This window comes from Schistocerca gregaria, chromosome 5 (assembly GCF_023897955.1).
Source record: "Schistocerca gregaria isolate iqSchGreg1 chromosome 5, iqSchGreg1.2, whole genome shotgun sequence".
NCBI classification, from domain to species: domain Eukaryota; kingdom Metazoa; phylum Arthropoda; class Insecta; order Orthoptera; family Acrididae; genus Schistocerca; species Schistocerca gregaria.
Window position 1 is genome coordinate 366,265,928 of NC_064924.1, and position 13,838 is coordinate 366,279,765.

At 43.7% G+C, this 13,838-nt stretch overlaps 1 protein-coding gene across 1 annotated transcript in view; it reads left to right on the forward strand.

Annotated features, from left to right (window-relative positions):
* LOC126272949 (putative beta-carotene-binding protein) overlaps window positions 1–13,020 on the forward strand; it is a 32,723-nt gene extending 19,703 nt beyond the window's left edge. The window contains exons 4-6 of the mRNA XM_049976248.1: window positions 4,494–4,630; window positions 4,902–5,054; window positions 12,456–13,020. Of these exons, the coding sequence (XP_049832205.1) occupies window positions 4,494–4,630; window positions 4,902–5,054; window positions 12,456–12,682 (517 nt within the window). The 3' untranslated portion in view covers window positions 12,683–13,020. The remainder of the gene's footprint in view (window positions 1–4,493; window positions 4,631–4,901; window positions 5,055–12,455) is intronic.
* Window positions 13,021–13,838: the final 818 nt, after the last annotated feature.

Below are 13,838 nucleotides of genomic sequence, written 5' to 3' on the forward strand. Positions count from 1 at the left end.
AAAAGGGCTTGAAATGTTGTGTGATGTCGTTGTTGCCAGTGAAGGTACTTGTTTTGTTATAGCCGTGCTGGCTCTCTACCTTTTCCATCTGCTTGGCCGTATATAGACACCATCTCAGCTTGTTACCAACATGAATACCGGACCATTTTGCTGCTTACAGTATGCTGCATCAATTAAAGAGTGTGCAACACACAAGGAACACACGGTACATGGTAAGAGAAACTTTCATTCGTCAGTGCCATCTATCGTAGCAACGATGCATATGTTCATGGGACTTTTTTCCTCCATTTACAGTCAGGAATCGTCCCTACAATTTGGCGGTTTTATTGATGTTCATCCTGTACAAGAAGTAGGTAGTACAATTGATGTACAATACCTTTTAGAATTTCGTAAGAAATTTTATATTGAATTTATTTTAAAAATTTAGGATTCAAATACACTCTACTTTTGATTACTTGTGTTATATAATTTCATGCTAAAATGTACGTATTGCATCCTTTGGTCGACTCCTTGGATGTAACTCCTTCCTTAAGCTTAAAAATTACGATCGTATTTCTGCATGTTTATTACTAGAGTGCACCTGCCCCTAATTCTTAATATCTTTGCTTAGACTTGTAACTTCAATCTCCTTTCATCTGTTGTGTAAACATGAGCTTCTGCGGTCGGTGCAGTAATCGTGATATTTTATGTAAATCTTGTTTTTTATAAACATGCCACTGCATCACATTCTGCATGTTCCTGGAATGGCGTGTCATTATTTGATACGATATATTGTAATCGCGATGGATATGTATTGAGATGTATCTGCATAAGATATTTTGTATATATATTTTTGTAAAAATATGTACCCTACCTTATTGTATCTCACCTGATTATGATTCATCTTGTTCGATTCTGTGGGAAAGATTGTGCTCCAAGACCGTGATGTAATCCAGGAAAAAAGGTCAGTGTAGGTCGTAATAGCTTTTGCCTTTTTTATTACGGACCTAGATTTCAGCTAACAGTGCAGCTATCATTAGAGCTATAAATTCATGTAATAAAAGGGCCAGAAATTGAAAGAGCATGCTGATAAAAAGCCATGTCGTAGTTGTACACAATTTGCATTAATGCAACTGAGGCTACTGTTTACAGATCCATACAGCTAACTTCGGTCTGTATCATACTGGATAGCCAAATATATTTAAATAGGTGCTGGCTATCTAGTATTATGTAAACCAAAGATAGCTGAATGGAGCTGTAAACAGCAGGCTCAGTTGGACTAACGCCTGCAAATATCTAAGATATACTGAATTATGTGCTGTTATAATTACGCTGAGTGCATATGACTACCTGTAACGGTATGTCATTATGGAATTTTAATGTTCTACATCTGTGACATGTCTTTTGATCAGTATTCTATTTCTCTATATGGTTCTTGTTTCATTTATATTTGTAGCACTGATGACAGCTGCACTGTTAACTGAAATCTAGATCTGCAATAAAAAACGCAGATCGCATTACGATAGATGCTGACTTTTTTGTCCTTGATATGATTGTAATTTGCAATCCATATGCTTTATAGAACCGATGAGGGCAACCTGGTTTTCCCGAAACTAGTGACCAAAAAATAAATAAAATTTTAATCAGTGATTTTGACTGTTGAAATTTTATTCTAGTATTTCACATCTTTGAACGAAAATATGATGTTCAAAATGCCTTACACTAGCATCACTCTCAGTTCAGGCTTCCGAGATGTCTGATGAAAGGACAAGACAAAGGCACGGTCTGTTACACAGTGTAATTTTTTTAAACCCCTCCCGCCGGAGGTTCGAGTTCTCCCTCGGGCATGGGTGTGTGTGTTTTCTTAGCATAAATTAGTTTAAGTGGTGTGTAAGTCTAGGGACCGATGAACTCAGCAGTTTGGTTCCTTAGGAATTCACATACATTTGAATATTTTTCAAACTCATTTTTCTCACTGCCTGACATAATCACAGTACAAGCATAACTAGCACCTTATTATAAATAAGCACGATAAATAAGGACAAGAAATATGAGGCCTTTTAACTGCTTATGTATGGCACGTGAAGCAAAATATAGGTTACTTGGAAGTGATAAAGTCTGGTTAACCAGAAAAAATCTTTAATATTAATAAAACATTTATTTTAATCCAGAGACGTAGTACAAGGATACTTGGCACTTTAACACCACTCAAATTGAAAAACATAAAAGTTATAGGCAACTTTTTTTCTTTAGAATCAGATGCACTGCTACTATATAAGCTTTAAAGAGGAAAAATGGCTCAAAACGATTCTACGTGGGTTGTCCAGAATAAGTTCCGATCGATCGCTAAACGGAAACCACAGTGAAAATCAGAAACATTTTATTTGCAAGAGTTAGCTACACTTTCTAGATACTTCTCTACGTAGTCGCCACTCCGAATTAGACATTTGTTGGAGCGTTATAGCAAATTTCCAACACCATCGTCATAAAAGGCAGTCGCCTGTGCTTTCCGATAATTCTTTATGCTGGTCTGTTGCGCGTACCCCGCACCCCGTGTTGTCTTCGTATCCAGCGTTTCATGTGAACAGAGATGATACTCAGGACGAGCCAATTAGGGCTGTTTTGTGGGTGATCGAACACTTCCTATCGAAAAGGCTGCAGGAGCCTCTTCACTGCCCCTGCAGAGTGCAGCTAAGAATTGCCACGAACTAGGAAGTGCGTGGCAGTTAGGTGAGATGCATTCATTAAGGCGAAGCGTCTCAGCGGGCCCTTCCACTTGGCGGGAGACATCGTTGTTCTAGGTACCTTTACTCGCTCGTAGTACCTTCACAACTGAAAGAGCATCTTGATACGATCTACGGTCATACTAGAGATACTACCCAACACATATATGCAAAGCTTCCTCGGGTTTTCACTGTGGTGTCCATTTCGCAACCGATCGGAACTTACTTTCTGGACAACCCTCGTACATCGAATTTACATCCACAGAATTTAAAAACCCTGGATGATCCGACGCTTTGGGAGCATTTAATTTTAAGCGAAAATTTGTTACAGCAACTATGAAGTAGCAAGTTTCAAAAAATGGTGCTCATACCAGATCTTAATCTCTACGTTAAATTTAACACTATAAAAAAGGAACCAAGCTAACCCCTAACGATTTAAAAACTGAGAAGGTTAGATATATGTTTTACTGTACCAAAATTCTGTGGTTTGACTAACTTAAAGGAAAAAGAATAATAGAAGGCAGAATCAGTTTCTACAGAATACAATGAAAGATGGCTCTCGCCGGTACCTCATAAACCGCCGTGTCTCAGTTAAAGGGAACAGCAGTTTGACAGTGATAATGACATTAACGGTCCTTAGTACTACAACACACCAAAAATCCAATTATATCACTCAATGAATAGATCTCTGTAACATACCAACTGAATTTAATAAGATAACCTCCAATAACACTTTAACTAGAACCTTGAAAACTAGTAAGTAGGATTAAGCACAACTCTGTAAAACCCGGACAAAAATTTAAACGTTCTTCAACGGATCGCAGTGCACTGCCAAATAAATATGAGTTTAGCGCCCACAGAAGCATTTTAAGTTTGCTTCAAGTTAACCGCTAATCAGAACGGCTCACAGAGACACGGAGCAGATCAGCAAACATTAACGGCAGTATAAGTACGTAGGCTTCCAAGGCCGGTGTCATAGTGATTAAAATCTTCTGGGTATTATGCCGACTCATTGCTAAAAACTAACAACAATAATAAACTAAAACCGACGTTTCGGCCGAATTGCAACGGCCTTCCTCAGGGCTCTGTTTATTATTGTTGTTAGTTTTTAGTAATGACGCGGCAAAATACCCAAAAGAATTTTAATCACTACGGCAGTAGTTATGTCATGATAATGCGACAATGACTATCAGTTAACTGCGAATCATCGGCCGACATCGTTATGAGCTTTAAAGAAGTAGTGACCGTAGTGCAGTTCACCGGCACTGTTCCAAGCCTCTGGTTTAGCAGCGCTCTTATGCAGACTACAGGTCAGACTCCAAGACACTCAGGAGCGTCTTTATCAAGAAATTTCGTTTGTAGAGCTCCACAGCCAAAGTATTGTTCCACACTAAGCAATCACTGACCACCCACACGTTATCGTGTCGAGCCAGTCGCGTCCTCATTCTCAGAGCACAATGCTGAGCTGTCGTATACTCTCTCTTGCGCAGTCGCGGCAGGCGCCTTAGTTTCTCCCGACCACCTTACCGCCTTCACACGGTGAGCAAAGTCCAGTGCACTGAGCCTTATTAAAATGTCTTCGATATTTAAAAAAAAAACGATTCGAGGCGACCACGGCCCAAAATAATATGCATAATGCTGTAGTCTCCTCGACGTAATGTAGTGCTTTGTAAAACTAAATCTACTGCTAAATTTTATTTCATCACACTCCAGTTCGAATTGTTAGATTTTTTTACTGCTACCACACTGGAAGGAAGAGCTAACTGAATCGATTACAATGTGTGTTTGCAGTGTGGATCTGACGACAAATACCATCCGTATCGAGTCTACGTTCCCTTCTCAGCTCGTAGGCACTGGAGTCCAGACGACAGACGCTGAAATCATGGGAATCCCACTGAGGGGAAGTGGGCCCTTCAAGGTCACTATTGGTAAGTAACGCAGGAACGGTCATTACTTCAGATCCAATTACATGTCTAATATCTTTACACCTTAATGGTCTAGGGCAACGTTCCTCAGAATTTTAATTTCTCATTCAGCTGCTGTCACGTAGCAAGGACAGCTTATCACTCCACATTGTTCTGTGGAATATGTTCAAAACGGAACATGTCGTTTCCTTGAAGCCCATAAAATATAGTAACGGTAATTACAGTAAGGATACTGAATAGTGAAGAGAGTGTAGCGCCACTTCCCACGTTGCAGTCCGACCGACGCTGGACCTGACTCTGCGCGGAGCGCCGTCCGTGGGTCCAGACGGCCAGACCTACCTGCAGCTCAGCTCATCCGAGGCGCACCTGGAGCCCGGCACCCTCTCCATCGAAGTGGGCGGACTCTTCGGGCAGTTCCCGCCGCTCGGTAAGAAGCTCCATGATTTGAAAACTGCTTACACGTTACTTACAGTTCCAAAGTCGACGACAAGCACATTGGGCAACTTCTTGGCCATTCCCAGGTCGCCTCTTGCTTTGATAATGCCATCAATTCGCCAAGGAAGAGAATCTACAATGCCTTCAGGCTTGCATATCCAGCCGACTACACTCCTTGATGATTGGGTTCGGTAGAGCTGCCAAACTGCGGAGATACTTACTGCAACATCCCATTCGCTGTTCCAAATAGTCCCAGACAGTTCCTATGTGGTAAATACACTATGTGATCGAAAGTATCCCAACACCTGGCTGAAAATGACTTACAAGTTCGTGGCGCCCTCCAGCGGTAACGCTGGAATTCAGTACGGTGTTGGCCCACCCTTTAGCCTTGATGACAGCTTCCACTCTCGCAGGCATACGTTCAGTCAGGTGCTGGATGTTTTCTTGGGAATGGCAGCCCATTCCTCACGGAGTGCTGCTCCGAGGAGAGGTATTGATGACAGTTGGTGAGGCCTGACACGAAGTAGGCGTTCCAAAACATCCCAAAGGTATTCTATAGAATTCAGGTCAGGACTCTGTGCAGGCCAGTACACTACAAGGATGTTATTGTCGTGTAACCATTCCGGCTTAGGCCATGCATTTTGAACAGGTGCTCGATCGTGTTGAAAAATGCAAACACCATCCCCGAATTGCTCTTCAACAGTGGGAAGCAAGAAGGTGCTTGAAACATCAGTGTAGGCCCTGTGCTCTGATTGTGCCACGCAAAACAATAAGGGGTGCAAGCACCCTCCATGAAAAACACGACCGCACCATAACACCACCGCATGTGAATTTTACTGTTGGCAATACACACGCTGGCAGATGACGTTCACCAGGCATTCGCCATACCCACACTCCGCCATCGGATTGCCACATCGTATACCGTGATTCGTCACTCCACACAACATTTTTCCATTGTTCAGTCGCCCAATGTTTATACTCCTTGTACCAAGAGAGGCGTCGGTTTATGAGCAGCCGCTCGACCATGAAATCCAAGTTCTCTCACCTTCCGCCTATCATAGCACTTGCAGTGGATCCTGACGCAGTTTGGAATTCCTGTGTGATGGTGTGGATAGATGTCTGCCTATTACACATTAAGACCACCTTCAAGTGTCGGCGGTCTCTGTCAGTCAACAGATAAGGTCAGTCTGTACGCTTTTGTGCTGTACATGTCCCTTCACGTTTCCACTTCAGTACCACATCGGAAACAGTGTACCTAGGAATGTTTAGGAGTGTGGCAATCCCGCGTACAGACGTATGGCACAAGTGACACCGTATCACCTGACCACGTTCGAAGTCCGTGAGTTCCGCAGAACGCCACATTCTGGTTTCTCATGATGTCTAATGACTACTGAGGTTGTTGATATGGACTACCTGGCAGTGTGTGTCAGCACAATGCACCTAATTTGAGAAACATATGTTTTTGGGGGTTTCCGGATGCTTTTGATCACAGAATATATATGGACGTTTAGAGGGCCTGCCGAGAAGTGTTCGCTGAACTAAGGGCGTATAATTTCAGCTATATGAGCAAAGGAATCTCCACTGCATGTTCATCAGGACGACATAGGAGAAACCACATATTTGGGTAGCAATAATGTTGAAGTAAACATTCTGATTCATGTTCACGATAACCTGAATGAATGGACCCAAGTTACAGTACAACCCCCCCCCCCCCCCTCCACACACACACACAACCACACAGACAAAATACAGCGTCATCTCAAGTCTGAACTCACCTTGCATACAGTGTGGGTTAAATGTTTCATTGGCCTGTTGGTGCATTCGATGCTGAGCATCATTTGAAAAAGGGCAAAATCGTGTCACGTTCCAAGTTTACTACATGTCCCTAGTCAGTTGCTGTCCAGTTTCAGCGAGATTTATGCCCCATCGAATACTTGGGTCTGAATGTTCCGCTGTGAACAATGGCGTCCCGCAAGATACCCGACTCCAAATATTCATTGCTTGAGAACTGGTTGAAGTGACCTGAATTCTCTGACACTGAATTCACTGCCGCTTAGGATCTTTTTATGATAATCTTTTTATGATAGTTGTTCTCAAAGATCGTGACATGGCTGCAAGTGGTACAAAATTCCTCTTAGCCATGTTGGATTGTCTTCATTGCTAATCAACAAATGGCTTAACTTCATTCATAGTGTGATCTCTGGCACCTCCAAATACGATGGCTTCTTTAAGACATTCCGTTTTGTCTTCATGTCAACCCATCCTAGTGCACTGTTTCCATACAACCGACTTTCATATAAACACTACTTCACTACCGTGAACTACGCCGTCTGTCGAGGAACCAGTTCTACACCATCTTCAGCAATCAGAAGCAGACAGTGTGCTCTTTCAAGGGGATGTCTAACGTTCTGTCAAGTGAACTTAATTCGAATTAATTTCCGAAAGCTGCGATCGACCTGTCAGAACGTTGCCATGTGGCATTGGGCATGTTTGTTCATTACTAGAATTAAAGTGCTATGAGTATTTGGTATCATGATATGTGACTCATAGTGACTCACAAATACTGAAATACGTTCGGTGAGCATTCAGTGGAGGATCTCTGCTATGGCTAACTGTCCTGCTCAACATTGAACTACTACTCTTATTTTGAAAGTTTTAATCCGATTTTTCGTGTGACATTACACATTGTTGCCAGGATATAATAACTTTTCACGTTGGTCTTCGTTGTGAAACCTCTATAAACATTTTGACTTAATTTAGAAGGAGTTACAAAATCTTGAGTAGTATTTCGAAAATTGCCATGAAAGTATTTTGAAAGAAATCTCATTCACAGCCACACTCCAATATGACAGTAACCTGCCAAATAAAAAAAAAAGCCTGCCTACGACTTAGCCTCCATATTCTGATGCATTATTAATCTCAGGTATTTTGTATGACACTACAGGCTCCTATTTCCATTAGATGCTCATGTAGTCAATCATCATAGTTTTCTTCGTTTTTCAAAACTAAGTGCTATCATTGTTTTCACCCAACTGACATTTTAACAAAACGGAAAGTTGCTACATCTTTTACCAGAAATCTCTTCCTCGTATATTGTCAATACAATCTTTGAAAAATGATGGCCAGGTTACTGAAAACCGCAGTTACAGCACTCGATAATTTAATGAAAACACACTATCTCCTATGCAGATAACATCGGAAATATGTAATGTCTCCTTTTCAAGGTTTAATCTATACCTCGAAGACACAAACTGTAACGTCGAACGAGCTCAGTGTATCAACTGCGAGAGCCATGCAAGATTCAGTAATGGTGCATGAAGAGCGTTCCCCCACATTGCGCGGCCTCTGTCACCATACTGTCTCTAATCGCAGCAACATAGCACAGTACATATTAATTTAAGCTGCGTTAGTCACGTGCCGCCGGCCGGTGTGACCGAGCGGTTCTAGGCGTTTCAGTCTGGGACCGCGCGACCGCTACGGTTGCAGGTTCCAATCCTGCCTCGGGCATGGATGTTTGTGACGTCCCTAGGTTAGTTAGGTTTAAGTAGTTCTAAGTTCTAGGGGTCTGATGACCTCAGATGTTAAGTCCCATAGTGCTCAGAGCCATTTGAGCCATTTTTGAAGTTACGTGCCCCTGTAAATACCATACGTAAACACACAGAGGATGCCACTCTGCATAAAACAGGAAACTATTGGAAGGTACGCTCTCCTGCACTAAAGTCTATTTAACAATGTTCACGAACCGAATCCACAGCCTACAACTGCATCAGTCAATTGAGTCGACTCAGTCCTTCATGTAGCGCCACAAACATATACCACCGGTATGTCGCCACTGAGCACAAACTGGGCAGCTTTTCCTTCAGAACCCAAATAAGCAGAATTATCCAGCAGAACTCAGAATAGTTCCTCTCAGCTGGCATACCCAGGTCCATCTGATGACTCCTTTGCTAGAAATCCTTCCATCGCTCTCACACTGATATGTGCTGATTACTTCCCAAGCCGCCGCCAGCGCATTTTTCGCCAATGTCTTGGTGTGGCGCTAGTGTCCAACACAGATGGCTTCACACCAAAGATGTGGTGAGTCGGTACACACTCCCCGCTCACAAAAGTGGGGTCAGGTCATTTGAATAGCTCTGAGAAACAGGTTAATAGTGTGTGGCATTTCCCATTTCCCCATGTCTGTTTCGAAAAACATACTCTAGATATCGGTAATTATATTATCATTTCCTCTAATATTAGCTATCTCGAAGTTAAACGCTAATATCCCACGTGGAATTGGCCCAGTTTTTCATGGTTTCCCCGGTACCCAACTCAGAACTTGACTGTCAGTCTTTAAACGACAGTGATAGTGAGTGGGCTCCAAATAAAATCTAAACTTGTCTAAGGTTTTATTACTATATTGCATTTACACTAGGCTAAAACACGCACACACACACACACACAGCCTCATGCACACTACAAACTGAAACGTCAGATGAGCTCACTGTAACTTGATACGACTCCAAGAGCCATGCAAGGTACAGTAACAGTACACAAACGATGTTCCCATGCCTACAGAGCACAACTGCTGTGCGGCCTCAATAGTCACACTGATAACACCCTCTTATCACACCAACAGACCACAATACTTAGTAACTGAAGCTCCGTTAGTCAAGTGCCCTTGTATGCACTGTACATAAACGCAAGGTGGCTTACACTCACCATAAAACTGAGAACTAATGGACGATACGCTCTCTTGTGCTAAAGTCTATTTAACAGAATTCACTCATCGTTTCCCCACAGCGTCCGACTGCATCACTCATTCATGCAGTCCGACAAGCATGTATCACCGGAATGTTACCAGCGAGCACAAACTGAATAGCTTTCCTTTCCAAACCATAGGAAGCAGCATTAACCAGCAGAACCCACATTAGTTCCATTCAGCTGACGTACGCAAATCCGCCTGGCAACCAGCTGACAACTCCTTCGCCAGAAGTTTCTTCTGTCCATTTGACACTGCTCACTGATGCTGATGAGCTTGCTTTTCGTCACCACAGCGCCGTGGTGCTAGTGTACAACACAGATCACTTTGTACCAAAAACGTGCCAACTCATGGCGCACTATAATCCTACATCACCATCCCTTACCCCACATAATATATAATTCGTAGGAGTTCAATTATCTCTTCACCAGAAGGTCCATACTCGCCAAAGACACATGAGCCCCTGTGTCTAACAGTAACTTATGCTCTTACCACATGTTACGTCAGTTAAGCAACGCACTGCCTCTGCGTACGTCTTTGCTTCATCTAAACTTCTTGAGAACACTGTCTGACGGATTTGGAGCTCCCATTGACGTCTAATTACCCATACTGTCTCCCTCTCCAGTTTGCTTCCTACACTTACAGTCCCAGTCTTGGTTCCCAAGGACTCCACATTTTTCCTTTGCAGTTGGCGACACTCCTGAATTTCACCAGAAACACCCATATGATAACACCTTACATCGGTAGAGGAGACATTCCTTGTATCCTGTACTTTTGTCATCATGCCTCTTAGAATTTTGTGTCCCACCTAAGTCCTCTGAGGATCCTGACCGCTCAAATGGAAGCGCATTCCTTAATTGTTCGTCACACATGACATGTCTTTGCTTTCTCCACTACGTGCAACATGGATATCTGTAACAACTGTGCGTCCAACCTGAAACCCAACCTTGCAGCTGACAATAGTCATCTGCAAACGCTTCCTTACACTTCCTTATCTGAAAAGGGACTAACCAAACTAACAGTAACAGAATCTAATATGGGAGCGATGAAGCTGGATGAGGCCCCATCCTCTGTTACAGAATCCCATCAATCAAGCATTTCCGTATAATCGGCTTTGAACTGAGCTAGCTCTAATACCAAAGATCGCACCATCTTTTGTGTGGTTCTCTCCTACGTTCCTAACTATGACATTGTGGACTCTGTATCTGTAAATGCAATAGGAAAACAGCAACAACATCAACAATATAGCCAGCTACAATATTAAAACACTACTTCTACTCCTTACAAATAATTATGAGCCATTTTCACTCGGTATACTGTCTCACATAATGGCCATACCTGCGACATGTGTAACTTTTAACTGATGCTGACTCTGGATCTGGTGCCTTGTGGTCTTGCAAATTTACGCTGGGCGCACCATACTGTGCGCATGAAAGCGTAATCCTCCTTGGTATCTCTAGAAACTGGCAAATACGTGGCTTCCCACATTTAACAAATTTCAACTTTCAGTTCCTAAGGCAGTGTCATCGTCTAGTCGTAACTCTTGAACACGAAACACAAAGGGAGATGAAAAAACAATCAGTCCACTCAGAGCAATATGATCTTGATGCTACTCACTATGGCTACCGACAACGTCCTTGATGTAGCCCTCCATGGCAGGAACACTTCTAACACTGCTTGTAGAGGTCATGGGTGTATCACCTCTAGGGTGGGTGCTGGAGCCAGGCTGTTAATGGTTAGGAAAGCCTTCAACTCTCCCTCAGCTCTCGTTGCAGCGCTGTAGGTGGTTGTTCGACATCCAAACACAAAAACAGCAGGTTGACATCCAAAAAACTTCCGTTTTCGTTTGGAAACATGAATTCCATGAATGGCTGCAAATGGTCACCAAGAATCCAAACATCCAGAGGACCCAGTTTATTCCATGTAAACACAGCCCACACCTCCATGGAACCACCACCAGCTTGTACAATGCCTTGTTGACAGCTGGGGTCCATGGCTTTGTAGGAACTGCGCCACACTCGAACCCCACCGTCAGATCCTACCAACTGAAATCGGGACTCGTCCGACCAAGTCACAGTTTTGCAGTCGTCCAAGGTCCAACCAATGTGGTCACGAGGCGATGTCGTGCTGTTAGCAAAGGCACTTACGTTGGTCGTCTGCTGCCATAGCCCATTAGCTCCAAATTGTGTTTCACTGCTCTAACTGCTATGTTAGCAGTACGTCCCACATTGGTTTCTGCGGTTTTTCACGCAGTGTTCCTTGTCTATTAGCACTGACAACTCTATGTAAACGCAGCTGAGCCTGGTCGCTAAGTGAAGGCTGCTGGCCTCTGCAACGCCCATAATGAGAGGTGATGCCTGGTGTTCTCGGCACACTCTTGACACAGGCCGCGTGATATTGGATCCCCTAGCGATTACCGAAATAGAAGTCCCACGTATCTAGCTTCAACTACCATTCTACGTTCAAAGTCTGTTAATTCCCGTCGTGCAGCCATAATCACGTCGGAAACATTTTCACATGAATCACCTGTGTACAAACGACAGCTCACAGAATGTACTGCCCTTTTATACCTTGTGTATGCGATACTGCCGTAATCTGTATATGTGTATATCGCTGTCACCTTGGGGCATAATTATGGTTGTGTTTTTACAGAGAGAGCGGCTAATGCGTTCGCCAACAGCGTGGCTGGACCAGTGCTTGAGGAGCTGCGCCCGAGCCTGGAGAAGTGGCTGGCCGGCATCATGCTGCAGCGTGCCCAGGCAGTCTTCAGCACGGTGCCGTACGACGCGCTCTTCCCGGGTCGCACGCCCGCCGCCGCGGGCCTGTTCAGGGCCTTCCCGTCGCTGCCACTGCCGCTGGTGCCCCGCTACTACAAGTAGGCGCCGGGCCCCACCCACCACGTCTCCACAGCTGCCGGGCGGGCAGCAGTGCTACACACGTGGCAGACTGATAGACAGCACCCAGTCATTGAGAGTGCTCTACGTCTCTGTAAACAGCGTCCATTCTTTCGAACTAACACTTCAACATCACAACAAAAAAAAACTCTAGACAAGAACATTACGCCGAATAATGTTTCGTAATAGAGTGCAACTTCAAAGACAATGCCGTGGCTATATGAGTGTGTATTCATATTCTTTTGTCATTTGTGTCTAATGTATCTAGTTCAGCTGTGTAATTTTTAGTTGCCACCACTAAATAAATGATTTAACGTCAGAAACCGAGTTCTTCTACATATCCTAAATGTCCTTACCTCCAACAGAAAAATAATACAGTATCATGATTTTAATGATATAAAAGTTGTGCAGAAGGGGTAGCCAAGATTTTGGCTCATGGGTCATGCCAGGGCACGAGTGTCACAGTGTTGACCCTCTTTGCATATTGCCCTCAACGCTCTTCGAGCACGAGGGGTAAGAGACGAAAACTACTAATGTGCTACATTTAAATGGCAATACAGTCGCACTGCATATGACTTGGTTTTATATTTCACATTTCTCAACCACATGTCACAAACAAACAAATGTTGAGTGTTATTTGATTATTTTTGGCGCGCTGAAGGCATAATATAATTTTCGCCTAGTACAAACTGTCAGCATACGGACAGACGCAGACAATTTCACAGATTTTCGCTCTCAGGTTAGCACGTAATCGTGATTTATTTAGTTTTATAATCGAAAAAAGGTATTTTACACAAATATGTCGATCGAAATGTTGTAGCTCTTTTGTAACCTGTGAATACTGTGTACCGATATGACCTGAGTTGTTGACCCATCGCCCACAGCTCCAGGCTGTGTTGGCTTCTGTCACAGGCTTGAGGCTGCTGCCAAGGGGCATCGCTGTCGGGAATCGGATGCGGGTATGCTAGGGATGTCGAGCACGTCCCACGTGTCCCCTGATCGGTCCACTGCTGTGGCCGACCCTGGTACTGCCTGCACTGCGGTTGATACCTCACCCATGGTCGAGCAGGAAATCGTTCCAAAGTCTGGCTTTTCAAGCGACCGATCGCAGGACCTCACCGGTTCGTTTGAAGAATAGGTT